We start from the raw sequence: 16,778 nt of genomic DNA on the forward strand, positions 1-16,778 counted from the left end.
CTGACTGCTGCCAGTCCGGGTTGGGGTGCTCGCTGAGCATGTGCTGCAGCACTCTGCCAGCTCCCTCCCACTCTAGTAGGGGCCTCCCTCTCTGTGCGCGGCTCACTCTGGGGCCCCTCTCTGTGCATTCAGAGGCATGTCCTTTTGCTTTGATTGATTGACATGCAGGTCTGAGCTGGACTGCCCCCTGGGCAGGGGCACAGTGATGCCCTGCTAAGTCCCTTTCACTCTAGGTGGGGCTGTCCAGTGGGCTTGCACAGCAGTGGCTGAGCCTCAGTGCCCTGTTGGGCCCAGCGGATCTAACTCTGGATTGGTGCGTAGGGAGCAGGGGCTGTGCATGCTTGCTATGCACCCCTTCCTGCTGGAGCTGGTTACAGGAGGGGTGACTAGGGATGCACTACTGTCGCCTTGCAGGTTGGCCAGAGCACTTGGGTAGAGCTCTCACCAATGCTACCCAAGTGTAAGGAGAATGCAAACAGTGGTGCTCACCAGCTACTCCGATTCCTGGTGGGTTCCCTGATTCTGAAGAGCTCCTGTAGTTCCCATGTTCTCCAAGTGGCCTCTTCCTCTCTTCTTTGTTGTGCAAAAGCTGTTCAGTTCTTAGAGACAACTACTCAAAATATGGATGTGCATTCAGTGTGTTCATGGGAGGGGCAAGCTCAGTGTCCTCTTATGCTGCCATCTTGGACCTGCCCAAATTCGGGCTACTTTGGGGAAGTCACTAATCTCAGGCCCCACCATAGAATAGCTCCAGGTATTAGAATATACATAGTCCACCATGCGTGAACCCAGGGGACCATACAGCCACATGTCGATTTACGAACATAATCTGCATCCAGGGAAAAAAAAAAAAAGGCCTTTGTGTACAAAAAGGGAGTACCTGGTAAGTTTAACCACCATCTACTTCTGTGAGGTCCATTAAGGTCCAGGACTAAGTGAAGAAAGAACTCAGACTTTCATGCCTTTCTCTCAAAATGATCACACTTACCTACACACACCACGCTGACATGGTTCCTCTGTCTCAAAATTATACCATGGGAGAAAAACCAAGTTAGTAAAGGGGGCGGCACCTTCCTACATGTAATGAAACACATACAACCCCCCCACACACACACACAAATACCCATCAAGAACATTAAGACACCTTATAGAAAAATAAGAAAAAATTTCCATTTTAGTTGTGATTTGACCTGAATTTATACACCATACTTTACTCCCAGCCTATGATTCTATCAGAATCGCCAGGCAGAGTTCAACCTTTTTGCTTAAGAAGCCTTTCAAAGACTTAACCTGCACACGTGCAAAGGGTTCCCACCAGCCCTGCTCCATTGTCACCAGGGCTCAGCTCAGAGACCACTGCCTCGTTCCCAACACGCTGGGGGAAGTCCAGCCGTGTCACCAGTGTCTCACTTCACTTGGTCACTCAGTTGTTCCTGACGATGATGCCAGGAACATCTGGCTGACTGAAAAGTGGAAGGTGACAGACCAAAGCATGAGGACACGAGATAATGGTTGTTATGGCAGAGAATCATCAAAACAACAACAAAATGGATAGTCTTGTGCAAGACCATGGATATAAAACGAGTAGCTCTGGGACTCAATAAACAAGTACAGTACTGTATATTTTGGTAAACAAATGGTTGTTCAATAGTAGACAACTATTCTTTTTCTAATTCAGGGTTGAGAGGTTTCTGTTCAGAGTCTACACATGTTGGTCTGTAAAGCCCCCTCCTCTGAGGAGTCTCTGGTACGTGGTGGTTCAGTGCTGGGGTAATTCTCATTAACAAAGGAGAAATGGCAGCCAGACCTTAGCCAGACCCTGGTCTCCCAGGCAGGCCTCAGTTCTTCTTGTCCTTCTGAGGCTGGCTTCTTGTGATCCCCAGGTTGTTCCACACCTCTGTGTACATGAGGGTCCCAATGAAGACAAACAAGGTGCCCAGCCAGTGCCACACAGTGAAAGGGTTCTGGAAGTACAAGATGGAGATGATGAGGCTCACAAACTTGCGTAGAGTCACAACGAGTGTGACGGTGAGGGAGGTGCATTCTGTGGTGAGAATAAAGACACCCCGAATGCACACGTACCTGGAGAGACAGGGTTAAGGTAGTTTTCTGACTACTGAGAGATCAGCTGGGGAGCACTTTCTGGCATGGCTCTTGGCTTAAATGTTCATATTCTAAGAACCAGAAAACTCTGGGGTTGGCTATGGCGGCTCCTTGGTAGGACATTCTGCAGATTCCTGTCCTGCCATTCTAATTGTGGGTCCCAACTCAAACTGCCTAAAACCTCCCATTATTCTTATTCTGGATTCTTCCCACGGTTTACAGTGAAGGTCACCACCCAAGGAATGACAGAGGTTAACACTCGCAGTAAAGGTCATCACTCCTACCTCTACTTGATCTGGTCCCCAGTCCTTCCACCCCTTCTCCAAAAAAGAACTCTGTAAGGCAAATCTATGAGGTGAAGTGAGAGGAATGAAGTCAATCCCATCTGTTCCAAAGACTTCAAGTTTTTATAATGGACTTAAGATCGTTCGAAAGAAGCATTATTTTAGTTTTAATTCACTTGGAATTTCTTTCAGAATTTTGTGGAAGCTTGTGAAATGTCCCAGGATACTAGAAAACTCCAGGTAGAAATCACGGAGCATTCATGTCATATACTAATTCTCAATCACCCACTGACTTCCACCCCTGCACCAGAGCACCTCCTTCATAGTGCCCTGTGCCCTCGGCACCCACTGTCATCTCTTTGGCCCTCCACAGGGAGCTCAATGGATGGGCCTTTCTCCTCCTCCTGCAGAACAGATCAAAGCAGAAATGAAACTCATGTCACTGAGCTGTCAGGGAATAGACAATCCCATGCCAAAGACCACCATGCGGCAGAGGAGTGCAAAGGATACTGAGTGATGACATTCATGAGGAGGTAGAACCACATGAGGGGCATTGCCACACCAACAACCGGAACTTGATATAATTCTGCAAAGATTAAGAGGGGAGATAGCTGTATTACTTTTAACAGCTAAAGTTTTCATCTTTTTGAACAAACTGAACATAATAGAGATAACGATGTTATTTCCCTTGCAATTAGATTTGGACCAAACACCACTTTACTTGCCCTTGATTCCAGGCTATATCAGCCTCAAGAGTCCTTGCATTGCTTTCTTAAAACAAATGAGAATTTATCTTAAGTTTAAAATAAACTCTTTACCATTCACCTAAACAGGACTCCACTTTACAGAGAAAGGCTGTGAATCACAGAGAAGTTCAAATGATGTGGTCTTAACAACTCAACACAGAGAAAAGACAACCAGTAACTAAATGCCATTTGGAAATACTGTCAATCCTACTAGTCATCAAATAATTCTAAAATTTACAAATAATACTCTAATCTGGCAAGGTAAAATTGGAATTGGCAGCCATTCAGTTAATTGTAGTATAAATTGATTTTTTAAAAATCAATTTCACAATTCTTATTAAGGGGCCATAAAAGTATTGATACCCATTCTTAGGAAAAACTCTGAATTAATCTAAATGTCCAATGATAGAGCAATGGCTGTGCAAGCAAAGGTGCTTTGAATAGATGAGACATTGTACGTACATTCTATTTAAAATATAAGGATTATATATAGTCACACAAAAAACTAAGAATGAAAGTGAAAAAGTATAAATTTTATCTACACAAGGGTTACAACGATGTAAGAATTTATGTAAATGGTGTCTGGAAGGAAACTGGTAAAATGAAATTAGCTGATGTGTAGAGTGATGGAAGTTATTAAACTTTTCTTCTTTTTAAATACATTCTTATGTCAGTTTTATATAAGAGGTTTGCACAGTGAACATCTGAGAGGAAACAAAATGCCCATGATTAACAAGAATAAGGACATAATAGCCCTCTCAGGGTCGCTTCTTTTATATTGCTAACTTGCTTTTGGAGTTTGAAATATACAGCATAACTTAGGAAATCCCAAAGGTGATGCTGAGTTCTGGTTAGGAAAAGAACATTAATTTTCTTTTGCAAAAAAATTAAAAGCCATCTAGATAAAGAGATAACTGTATGTCTAGACTAGTGAGAAATCCCAATAATCTGGTATTATATTGTCTTTGAAACACTCAGCAAGTATTGAAATGAAAAGAAAGTTAACAAATGTTATTACTACTTAATAACTTTAGAGATCCACTATATCAATTGCTGAGGAAAGAGACAATCAGTATTACCTACAACATTTAGATGGATATTCGGCTCTCTTAGAAAAATCAAGGATAATAGGTTCCAGATGCTAAAACTCAAGAAGAGAAAAAAAAATGTAAATTTAACTTAGGGATGATCCTGAAAAAGTTAAAGGCAGATTCTAAAAAGTAAAAAATGTATAAGTACCCAGCTCTGCAACTTTTGGAAGAAGCATTCTAATAATTAAATCGAAATGAATTTGATAGTGTGTTTACTCAAACAGCTCTTCGCTATGCAGGGACTGTCAGAAACTCTGAAAACCATGTGTCAAAAATCAGCTGTATGTCAATCACCTCAATAAACTATCTCAGAAATGGGTAATTCAGAGCCTTAAAAACTTAAGTTAACTGGCAATTGATAGCTAATTTATTAGTCACTTTAAAAAGTAAAAGCCAATTCATACTGTAGACTTTTGAATTAATTTTGCTTATTCCTGCAAACTCTAACCTGTCACCATTTTTGCTTCCTCTTCCCCAAGGCTCCCATCTCTGCTGTGTGTTAGGACTATTTCTTTGCATTCTTGAAAAGCAAATCTTCCGCATTCAAATGCAAACACACAATTCCAAAGCAAAACAGAAAATCTGAAGATACATATTCTTATTTCTCTTGCAAATCATTGAGAAACACCTGCCAATGCTTTTGCTGCTGCAACTACTGATGAATGGCACTATATTCCAGGAAGGTAGAATGGAGAGGGTTTAAGTGGGCCAGATGACTTGCATAAAAACATCAGTGGTCAAGTCCAGAGTAAAACTGAAACTTGCCTTGGAAGCTCTCAGGCAATTCTCCTGAGTAACCCAAACTCACCAGACTTATTGAAAAGAGCTGCATGGTCATAAATGTCAGAAGCCAAGAAGATGAATCCAGGCAGCGGGAGGGCATGCTAGGGGAAGAAATACTTCACATCAAATGAAATGCAACACACGACAGAATAATGAGCAGTTTTATAAGTTGTTTGACAAGCAATCAAGAAAAGCAAATAGAACTAGGTTAAATGTATCCAGTGCTTCTAACAACCTGACACTGTCTGGCTCAATAAACCCCAAATTACGGTTCTTGCCCTTTTGGAGTTTGTGACGATCATCACACACACACACACACAACAAAAGGGAATACACACAGTCATTGTGTCCAATGATTTGTTACGTTTTACTAATTTTGAGAATAGTTAAGCAAATGAAATGGATTTAAAAATTATAAAGAACATGGGGCAGGTCCTGGCCGGTGTGGCTCAATGATTAGAGCAATGGCCTGAGCACCTCGATTTCCAGTTAAGGGCATGTACCTGGGTTGTGGGTTTGATACCTGCCCCAGTTGGGGCAGGTGCATGAGGCAACCAATGTGTGTCTCTCACATTGATGCCTCTCTCTCTCTCTCTCTCTCCACTCTCCCCCAACAATCAATGGAAAAAAATATCCTCAAGTGAGGATTAACAACAACAACAAAAGGAATGTGCAGGCAGAGTTCAGATTGTTTAGAAAAGTAGTAGGAAAAGAGATGGAGAACAGTTCAATGTCAGGGGAAAAATAAATGAAGCCAAGAATGAAAAGAGGTTGAAGAGGAAGAAGAAACAACAGATAAGCAAAGATTAACATACTCGACACCAACCCACCACCACAATAACTGAATAAGGAATCACGGCTAACATTTACTCAGAAGTCATTATGTGCCACTTACTGTTCTAAAAGAAAGATGTGAGCCAAATGGAGTGTGTATTTTTACATTCCCAGGCACATGCTCTAGCTCCAACTAATAAGCCAAACTGCTTGTCTGCAGCTTCAGTACAAAAAGTTGGCAGTGAAGGAATCCCCGAGTTACCAAACCTCACCCTGACCTTGAGGGGCTGTGCTTTGGGCATTATCACAACAGGAGAGAGGGAGGAGGAGGAAGAGGAAGCCCTAGACCAGTGGTCGGCAAACTCATTAGTCAACAGAGCCAAATATCAACAGTACAACGACTGAAATTTGAGAGCCAAATTTTGTAAACTTAAAACTATATAGGTAGGTACATTGTTATTAACTTAATTAGGGTACTCCTAAGGCTTAGGAAGAGCCACACTCAAGGGGCCAAAAAGCCACATGTGGCTCGCGAGCCGCAGTTTGCCGACCACGGCCCTAGACCAGCAGTTTAAAACAAAGAAGCTGAAGCGTGTATTATTGCTATTTAAACTCTCCATAAAATGACTGAAGCCCATCTGAGGGCCTCCTCTCACCCGTCTTCCCAACCTTCTCAAAGGCCTGCCTGCACATGTTCCCCTGGGCATGCAGTTTTTGTAGCTTAGTTTCCTTTCCCAGGTTTCCAGATTGGTCTGAACCTGGGTGCATCTGCAGGACCACTGGGGTGCAGGTTCCTGGTCTGCCCGGTGGCTCCTGGTTAGCAGACATGTTCATGCAGACTGGCCGTGACCACCTGTGTGGAGGGCTGTGGCTCAGATGCACAGCAGCAGCCTATGGAAGGCACTGCAGTCTGTGGGCCCAAAGCCCTTCACCGGGTGATCAACTGATCCTTCAACTCCATTAGCAGGATGGCATGTTACATTCGAAATCACACATTACAACAATATAATAACGCAGTAATTTTCATCCTCCCCAGGTTCAAGAAATTGCTTACATTATAAAACAAAGCCTCCTTGGAATGTTTCCCAAACTGTTTGTATAGAGTCTCCTGGAAGATGCCCATCCTCGCAGACATCAGGAGCGCGAACGTCAGTGCCCCAATACCTGCAAAACAAAGGCCCGGTTACAAGACACCTGCACTCGCTACTCTCCAGATATTCTGTTAAAGAACATTTATTATTTAAATGTACTACAAATATTACAAACTAACTGTAGAATATGCACAAAACTTTAAAGAGAAATAAAAATCAACCATAATATTACCATCTAGTCCTTGATAGTTTTCTACATCTCTCTAAGCCAGGATCATGAGTACACAGCTTTATGTCTTGCTTTTTTCATGATCTTTTTCTGGATTTTTCTTCAGGTCATTCATTAAAATTTTTTCAAAAGTATGATTTAATGGCCACACATTACTCTTCTCATGTGGATGTACAATATGAGAATGGTTAGATTACTTCCAATTATTTCTTCATTAAAATCAATGTACATCCGTGTATGTAAATCTTTTTAAAATGTTATTTTCTTAGTATACTCTCACAAGTGGAATTACTGAGTCAAAGTTGTAGACATTTTAAAAACTCAATACATATACTTTTTTTCCAGAAAGGCTTGTCAATTTATACTGTAAACAGTTTATGTGAAAATGGTTGTCCTATTGCACCCTCAGCAGCAAAGAGAATAATCATTTATTATCTTGCCAATATAATAGATCAAAAATAAAAAGATACTGCATCTTGGATTCAAGTTGCATTTCTTTAATTATCAGACTAGTTAGAGGCTGAACATAAAATTACAGGACATTGCCCTGACCGGTTTGGCTCAGTGGATAGAGCGTCGGCCTGCGGACTCAAGGGTCCCGGGTTTGATCCCGGTCAAGGGCATGTACCTGGGTTGCGGGCACATCCCCAGTGGGGAGTGTGCAGGAGGCAGCTGATCGATGTTTCTCTCTCATCGATGTTTCTAACTCTCTATCCCTCTCCCTTCCACTCTGTAAAAAATCAATAAAATATTTTTAAAAAATTACAGGACATTAATATTTTCCTCCATAAGTGGTATGTTCAAATCCTTTGCAAATTTCTCCTCATAGATAGTGTTCTTCCAATAGCTCATGAAGATCTTTCTGTGTTAGGAATAGCAATCTAAAGGGGGGGGGGGGGGAAGGGGGGTACAGTTTCAAAGCCAAGAAGCAAGAATCCAGTTCCTTCCCTGCTATTTCTCTTTCGCCTGGTCAGTCTCAACCTGTTATTGCCAGCACAGAAAGCTTCACCTCTGTATCTCACAACAGGAGGGCCAAGCACTACAGGAATCGTCTCATCACTTCCACAAAGATACACAATTCCAGGGAGATTCTGCTGACCATTCAGGTCTGGGAACACTGCCATGTGGAACAGCTAACTTCCGAAGAAAATAAATCTAAGATTTAGCAATGGGTCCCTTGGGGACTTAGAGCCCACTGCTGCAACGTGCCCTTCTGTCCTCAGCAGACAGGTCACAAAGGACGGATGACAGCCAAGCACCCACAGGTGCCGGGCAGGCAGGCAGGTGCTTTTCTTCCTAGATCAGTGGCAGCAGAGAAACACGGGTCCATGTCACAGAACACACCACCATGACCTCGCCGTTTCCTTTGTCACTTCTTGAGCACTGCGGTTCAGATTTATGATCCCAGGTGCCTCTCTCCTGTGGCATCATTTGTTTAGCTAACGCTTCTTGCCAAGAAACATGTCCCTTAGGAGAAAACTCAGCAAACAGAACTGCAGAGGCAATTATCATTATTGTAATTAGCATACTTGCCTAGTAACCACCATGTAAATGCCTGGAATCCTTCATTCTCACTCAAGCTGGACTGGGAAGTCTAGGGAATAAGAAAAAACATTAGGTACAGAGACCAGAACCACAAGCAATGGGCCTGGACACAAGGGAAATGTTTGCTACCTTTTTTCCCTCCCCTCTTTGTATCATTAATAAGTACCTGGTGCCTGGGCCGCATGGCAAGCAGTGAATATAAATGATTTGTGAACGGATTCTTACCACCTGCTTTGCTGACATGGAAGTGCAAATAAATATCCCCACAGAAACCAGGGCAATGGAAGCATATTTGAATATACTGTATCTGCAGAAATAAGAACAAGAACACATTAGGAAGGCACAGGTACCAATTTCCACAGGATGTTTTCGGTAGATGGTGCCTGAGAGTATAAATCACCAGCAGAGCCCACGTAAGTCTGCATGTGCAAGGATCAGGGTGCCCACTGGTTGCTACACACACCCTTCCTTAGTGTTGCTTAAAAGTTTCTAAAAGTTTGTGGACCAACAGATGGTTTCATTAGGGGGGGAAAAAAAAAAAGACCAAACATGACATTCCATTGGTGACAGTCACATAGAACAGTTCTGACACTTTTCATTCTATTTTCTTGGCCACTTGGGCTTTATTCAGAATTTTCTTTGTACTAAGCACGATTAGTCCTTCGTTCATTGTGTTGCACTGATGAACACCTCCTGTGACAGCACTGTCCCACACAACTATGAGGCTGGAAATGCTCCATCCTGGGCTCTCCAATACGGTCACCACCAGCCACATGTGGCTATTGGGCAATTAAACTCTGACCAGTGAGACTGGGAAACTACATATTTAATTTTAAGTAATTTAAATGTTAAATGTGAATAGTCACATGTGGCTTCTGGTGACCACAAGGGACACTGAAGTTCTCAATCGATTGGCTTCATAGGTTAGGATGGATCTAAGGACTCAATGATGCTAATTCTACAGAGAGAACACTGCTGCACAGGTGGGACCCCCTACCTGGCCAGCTGCTTCAGGAATGCACATCAATGCCACAGAGAGAACTCAAACAAAGGAGGCCAGGAGCAAGCCCCCTCCAGCAGGAGAAAAGTAACCCACATGCCTAGCTTATAGGTGGGGCCAAGAATGTGCTTCCTAAACATAAATTATAAAAGCGCATTGTTTACCTTTTCTTCAAAATGATAATCCCTAGAATCATGTTGGCTATTAGAGAGCCCTGTAAAAGGAGACAAGAGGAAGTTTTAGTGCACTAGGGAAAGACAACATACTTCAAGGTAAAAATGAACATCGCCAAGAGGGAAAAACAGCGGGCAGGAGGAGATTCGGATGAATAATTAGTAAGGTCCAGGTGTTCTTATGATGGCAACAAGTATAAGCCATAAAAATCTATCTTGCAAAATAATTACGCCTTTTAAAGATGACAATGAAGATAACAATGATCAATTCTCAATAACTATTCATAGCTGAAGCTTATTACAGGCTTATTTTTGTCAGCTTTTCCATCTAATTTATAAGAGCTTTTACTACGTTTCTCCTCCCCCCTCGTTTTGAGGAAAGAAGTGTGGAGATCTCTCTCTTCTCTGGAAGGGTGTCTGTCCTTCATCAAGTGCTCATAGAAAGTCTACTACGTGCTCCATGCTGTGAGGGTCATCTTAGTCATTATAATTAGCTCTGGGAAGTGCCTTTAGGAATAACACATTTGATCTCACAAAAATCTCAGACCACACCAAAATGTTACAATTCTAATCCTCACCCGTTTTGTATTCTTCTGCAACCCTAACTATATTTCCCTTGAAGTCTGTTCTGCCCTCCAGGGAAAACTGTTCTTATCTATATACTGAACACAGATCTCTCACCATACATGAGGCAAAGAAAAAACCTCTACTGCTTTGGAAGAAGCATGCCTCCATCAAGAATTTTCCTTTATTTAATTATCTCAAGTCTCTGATTTAAAAAAAAAAAAATCAGGAAGGAGAAGGGTCTGGCCCTGGCATGTGTTTCTCAATGGTTAGAGTGTGGGCCCAAGCACTGAAGGATTGTGGGTTTGGTTCCTGGTCAAGGGCACATACCTGGGTTGCAGGTTCGATCCCCGGCCATGGTCAGGGCACATACAGGGAGGCAACCAACCCATGTGTCTCTCTCACATCGATGTTTCTTTCTCTCCCTCTGTTCAACTCTCTCTAAAAATCAATGGAAAAATATCCTCAGGTGAGGATTAACAACACACACACACATACACACACACACACACACACACTCGAAATGAAAGAAGGGTCTGTTTCATTTACTTGAAATAAATGTAATTTTATGTAAGAAAGAAACAAAAAGTGATGAGAAATGTTAAAGAACATTCATAGCAAGTTTGAATATAAAATCAACCAGATGAAGGAAATTAAAAGTTAAAATCTGTTTCTCAGGAAAATGTTAACTTTCCTTTTATCAATCACCCATAAGACCTGGGATAGATAAAAGTAACCCATCCACTTTCACATTGCTCTTTCGGCCTCTCAGACGACAGCCAGCCTCTGCTCACTGATCTGCGCAGCAGTACTCACGGATCTAAAGATCATGTGCAGGGGCATGGCGATGTTGAGGTTCAGGGCATAGTTGTTCACCACGCTGACCGTGAAGAACATGGTCACCATGACGGCATAGTATCTGAAATGCAGAGGCAATAGCTTACCACACAGAATCTGCTAGTTCAAGAAAATCAAATAGAGAAGGAAATAAATACCTCTAGTTAAAAGTATTTTGCTTATTTCCTCTTTATTAAAATTGTATCACTATTATAATTTGAGTAGAATAGTAAGTACCTATAAAAATACTTCACAAAGCCAAACTAACATGGAAAAAGTTTAAATTATAGAGTATGTTTCAAGAAACACTTTTAATATGCTTCAAGTATACATAGCAACTAAAACCTAGGCTTCAAAAAATGTTACCTAACAGCAATAGGTTTTTAAAAGTAAATGGGGAGAGATGACATCAGCATCATGGCAGAGTGAGAAGACTCCATTGTTTCTCCTCTTAAATTTATCTCAAGACAATTATAACTCAACAAAGATCCCCTGCTCAGCACACAAACACACCTGAAAGATCCATGCGTTAGCACATCTGAAGGTGGGCATGTTGAAATGAGTAGGGAAGGTGGGATGGGGGAAGGACAGGAGGGGAGGGGGGACAGGGGAAGGACAGGGATGTGACCACAGATGCAGTTTGGTGCCCATCCTGGCTCCAGCGAGCAAGGAGCACAACAGTGGGGGAGAAGTCTGGCTGCAGCCCTCACACTGCAACCTGGAGGGTCAGAGGGGCAGAAGCAGTTTCCTTCCTAGAAAAGGCATCTCCCTTCCGCCCTGCCCATTAGGGCAAAGCTGGGTATAGAGGTGGCTGGGAAGCCATTACTGTAGGGGTGGAGCAGAGCCATAAGATCTCTACCTCAAATGCACACACAGAGAAACAACCCATCAAATACCATGAACAACAGGGTAACTTGGGAGCACAGAAAGAAAATGAAAAATCTCCAGGAACCAAACTCAAAGGCATGGAAGACTGTGGTTTAAATGACAGAGAATTCAAGACTGCAATTACAAAGAAACTAAACAATATACAAGAAAACTCAGAAAGGCAAGTCAATAAGTTCAGGAATACAATTAATGAGCAAAAGCAGTACTTTACCAAAGAGATTCAAATTATAAAAAAAGAAACACATTCTGGAGCTGAAGAACTCAATAAATGAGATAAAGAATGCACTAGAGAGCATTGGAAACAGAGCCAGACCAGATGGAAAAAAGAATTAGGGAACTTGCCCGGCCAGCATGGCTCAGCAGTTGAGCATCAACCTATGAACCAGGAGGTCACGGTTCAATTCCCGGTCAGAGCACATGCCCAGGTTGCAGGCTCGATTCCTAGTGCAGGGTGTGCAGGAGGCAGCCAATCAATGATTCTTTCTCATCATTGATGTTTCTCTCTCTCTCTCCCTCTCCCTTCCTCTCTGAAATCTACAAAAATATATTTAAAAAAGAAAAGAATTAGGGAACTTGAAGAGAGAAACCTAGAAATAACCCGTGAAGAAGAGAGAGAACTAAGAGTTAAAATTTAAATAATAAAAGCGCTCTCTGACTACATTAGAAAGAGCAATATAAGGATAATAGATACAGTATATCAGAAAGAGAAGAGAGAGAGGAGGGAACAGAGATCCCACTTAAAGAAATAATTGACAAGAACTCCCAAGCCTATGCAAAGAACTAGATGTTAGAATAGAGGAAGCAAACAGAACACCTAATTATATCAATGCAAAAAGACCTTCTCCAAGACTCATTTTATTCAAACTGTTAAAAATTAATGACGAAGAAAAAATTCTTAAGGCAGCCAGGGAACATAAAGATTAACCGACAAAGGAAACTCCATTAGATGATCATCACCAGATTTTTCTGTAATGTTTTCAGTAGCAACACTACAAGAGAGGAGAGAATGAAAGAAAATATTTAAAATATTGAAAGAGAGGAACCCATCAGCAAAGGATAAGATATTCAGCAAAATTATCCTTTAGACATTAAGAAGAAATAAAGGCTTTCCCAGACAGACAAAAGCTGAGGAATTTACCACCGTAAGACTGCACATAAGAAATGTTGAAAGGAGATCTTCTACTGGAAACAAAAACACAAAAGTACACAAAACGTTGAATAAGATGATTAATACATAGAAGCAGGAAACTAAAAATCTATTTCAGAGTAGTTTATTAAATAATCTATACTAATAAAAGAGCAATATGCTAATTAGACCAGGAGACCTTCCAGAGACCTTCCGGACGTCCTTCTGGACAAAGCCGGGGGCTTGGCCGGCCTGCAAACGGCCATCAGCCCCTCACCCAGGCTGGCCACGCCCCCCAGCAGAGACCCCCACCCTGAAGAGGGTCTGGCCAGCCTGAAAACGGCCCTCAGCCCCTCACCCAGGCTGGCCATGCCCCTCAAGGGGACCCCCACCCTGATCCGGGACCCCCTTCAGGGCAGACCAGCCGGCCCCCACACGTGCACCAGGCCTCTATCTATACTAATAAAAGGGTAATATGCTAATTAGACTGGGAGACCTTCCAGATGTCTTTCCGGACAAAGCCATGGCAGCGGGGCTGAGGCAGAGGCAGTTAGGGGCAATCAGGCCAGGAGGGGAGGGCAGTTGGGGGAGATCTGGCTGACGGGGGGGGGGCAGGCAGCTGGGGGCGAGCAGGTTGGCAAGGGGGGCCAGTTGGGGACGAGCAAGCCAGCAGTGGGGGGCAGTTAGGGGCGAGCAGGCCAGCAGGGGGGGCAGTTGGGGCGATCAGGCTGGCAAGGGGGGGCAGTTGGGGGCAAGCAGGCTGGTAGGCAGAGTGGTTAGGGGCGATCAAGTAGGCAGGCAGGTGAGCGGTTAGGAGCCAGGGGTCCCAGATTGCGAGAGGGATGTCCCACTGCCGGTGTGGGATTGGGCCTAAACTGGCCGTTGGACATCCCCCAAGGGGTCCCAGATTGGAGAAGGTACAGGCCAGGCTGAGGGACACTGCACCCACCCACCCACCCCCCTCCCCCGGCACGAATTTCATGTACCGGGCCACTAGTTATAACATAAAGGTTAAAGGGGGGAAGGGCATTAAAATAATTGTAACTATTGCAGATAAACAAGTTCACAACATAAAAATGGATAATTTGCAACAACAAAATGATAAAAGAGGAAGAGGATTGAATAGTACAGGTGAATGAAGAGGCAATCAGAAGAAAAAGGACTGTTATATGTATGTATGACACATTTTGCACAATCCTAATGGTAACCACAAAACAAAAATCCAGAGCTGAGATAAAACATTAAAAAAGAAGAAGAAATGAAGAAGAAAATCATAGAAAACTGTCAAACTAAAATAGCAGAAATAATTATAAGAGAAAACAAACAATGGAGATAGAACAACAAGAAAACAAAGGATACAATAACTGGTAAATCTTCATATATCATTAACAACCCTAATTATAAATGGATTGAACTCACAAGTCAAAAGGCACAAAGTAGAGGTATGGATTATTCAACAAGACCCAACTATATGTTGCCTGCAGGAGACTCTGCTCAATTACAAAGACAAACACAGGCTCAAAGTGAAAGGGTGAAGATGATACTTAAAACAAATGGCATCCAGAGAGAAGTGGGTGTAGCTGTACTTATATGAGACAAAACAGATGTTAAGATTTAAAAAAAAAGAAACAAGAGACAAAGATGGACATTTTATAATGATAAAGGAGACAATTCATTAAGAAGACATAACACTTATTAATATGTATGCACCCAACCTGGAAGTATCAAGATATATACAGCAATTACTAATAGACCTAAGGGAGAAACTGACAAAAATAAAATTATAGTAGGGGACATGAATCCCCCACTGAGAGCAATGAATAGATCATCCAGACAGAAAGTCAATAAAGAGATATGGGCCTTAAATGACACAGCAGGTTAAATCAACTTAATATTTATAGAATTTTACATCCCAAAATGCCAGAACACACATTCTTTTCAAATGCACAGAGAACATTCTCAAGGAATGGCCATATACTGGATAATAAAACTAATCTCGATAAATTTAAGAAGACTGATATCATACCAAACATATTTTCTGGGAAAATCACAAATATGCGGAGTTTAAACAACATGCCACTAAACAACTATTGGGTCAAAGAAGAAATAAAAGAAGAGATCGAAATATACATAAAGACAAATGAAAATAAAAATACAATATACCAAAATTTGTGGGATGCAGCAAAAGCAGTACAAAGGGGGAAGTTTAGAGCATTACAGGCCTAGCTCAAGAAACAAACAAAATTTCAAATAAACCACCTAGCATTACACATTTAAAAACTAGAAAGAAAAAGTCCAAGATGGTGGCAGCATAGGAGGTCTGAACTCAACCCCTCCCATGAGCAAACTGAAATATACACATATATAGCGTAATTACTCTGCAAGATAGCTAAGGGCTTCATGAACAGTTTCTCAACAACAAACAACAACGGAATGGAGAAGGCTGGGAAAGCCACGAGCCCTCTGGGAGCTGCAGGAACTCCATGGGCTGGAGGCGCCGGTGAACGCCTTAGGGCAGGCGGGATCTCTGTTCAGGGGCTGTGGCTTGCCTGCAAATCACAGCAGCCTTCCCAGCTCTGCTGCCCAATCCTTTGCCTCCAGCAAAGAGAGCAAGCAGGAACAACTGGGTGGTGCAGGCGCCCGGCCTCCCTGCTGGGCTCCAAGCTGGCATTAAAGTCAGAGGTCATTCTACATGAGACCACTTTCTGTACAACAAACAAGAGAGAGACTATAGAGAAGTCTGGGGAGCCACTGGAGCTCTCCGGAGACTGCAGGGATTATCCCTGGTTGGAGGTGCCAAAGAGCATCATTGCTTATACCCCCTTCTGCCTCCACGGGGTGGGCGGGGGCTCTATCCAGATGCTCTGGCCTACCAGCAAGGTAACTGCAGAGTGTACCTGACACATCACCCAAACCCACTTCAGTCCCAAACAACGGGAGCAAACAGGATCAACAGGTCATTACTACATGCACCTGGCCGCCCCACCTGGAGCCATTTCAGTTCAGTGGGCCAGTGTCCAGGACACCTTACACCTGCTCGGCTCCTCTGGCCGACCAAAATCACCTGACAGACTCAGCCTACACCGAGGACCCTGGTACATAAGGCCACTTTATAAAGACTGGGAGAGAGGGCTATTTTATCTAATTCATAGAACAAACATAGACACTTTAACTAAATGAAAAGATGCAAGAATTATCTCTCAAATGAAAGAACAAGAAAAATGTGCAGAAAAAAGAAAAACCTAAGGAAATGGATGTTAAGTAATTTGCCTAATAAAGAATTCAAATAAATGGTCACAAAGGTGTTCACCAAACTTGAGAGGGACATAGAAAAACTTAGGGAGAACTTCAAAAAGGGGTAGAAAGGATAATAAGGAACCAACCAGGTCTGAAGAATACAGTAACTGAAATGAAAAACACATTAGAAGGAATTAGCTACTACAGAAGAACGCATCCTGAAGACAGACAATGGGAATCAACCAATCAGGATAGAAAACAGAAAAAGAATTTTAAAAAACGAGGATAATTTAAGGGACCTCTGGGA

General features: G+C 42.5%; 1 protein-coding gene across 6 annotated transcripts in view; it reads right to left on the minus strand.

Annotated features, from left to right (window-relative positions):
• Window positions 1-1,154: 1,154 nt before the first annotated feature.
• The window catches only part of SLC35B4 (solute carrier family 35 member B4), a 41,811-nt gene continuing 26,187 nt past the window's right edge, over window positions 1,155-16,778 (minus strand). For 2 of the 6 annotated variants that reach the window (XM_059711823.1, XM_059711826.1), the window contains exons 3-10: window positions 11,200-11,302; window positions 9,811-9,860; window positions 8,872-8,953; window positions 8,635-8,695; window positions 6,836-6,945; window positions 5,033-5,108; window positions 2,898-2,973; window positions 1,602-2,082 (exon numbers count right to left, since the gene is read on the minus strand). In XM_059711823.1, the coding sequence (XP_059567806.1) occupies window positions 1,839-2,082; window positions 2,898-2,973; window positions 5,033-5,108; window positions 6,836-6,945; window positions 8,635-8,695; window positions 8,872-8,953; window positions 9,811-9,860; window positions 11,200-11,302 (802 nt within the window). In that variant the 3' untranslated portion in view covers window positions 1,602-1,838. Of the gene's footprint in view, window positions 2,083-2,387; window positions 2,424-2,897; window positions 2,974-5,032; window positions 5,109-6,835; window positions 6,946-8,634; window positions 8,696-8,871; window positions 8,954-9,810; window positions 9,861-11,199; window positions 11,303-16,778 lie in introns of all 6 variants that reach the window. The other 4 variants (XM_059711824.1, XM_059711829.1, XM_059711827.1 and 1 more) reach the window with 4 other exon arrangements.

Source organism: Myotis daubentonii, chromosome 10 (assembly GCF_963259705.1).
Source record: "Myotis daubentonii chromosome 10, mMyoDau2.1, whole genome shotgun sequence".
NCBI classification, from domain to species: domain Eukaryota; kingdom Metazoa; phylum Chordata; class Mammalia; order Chiroptera; family Vespertilionidae; genus Myotis; species Myotis daubentonii.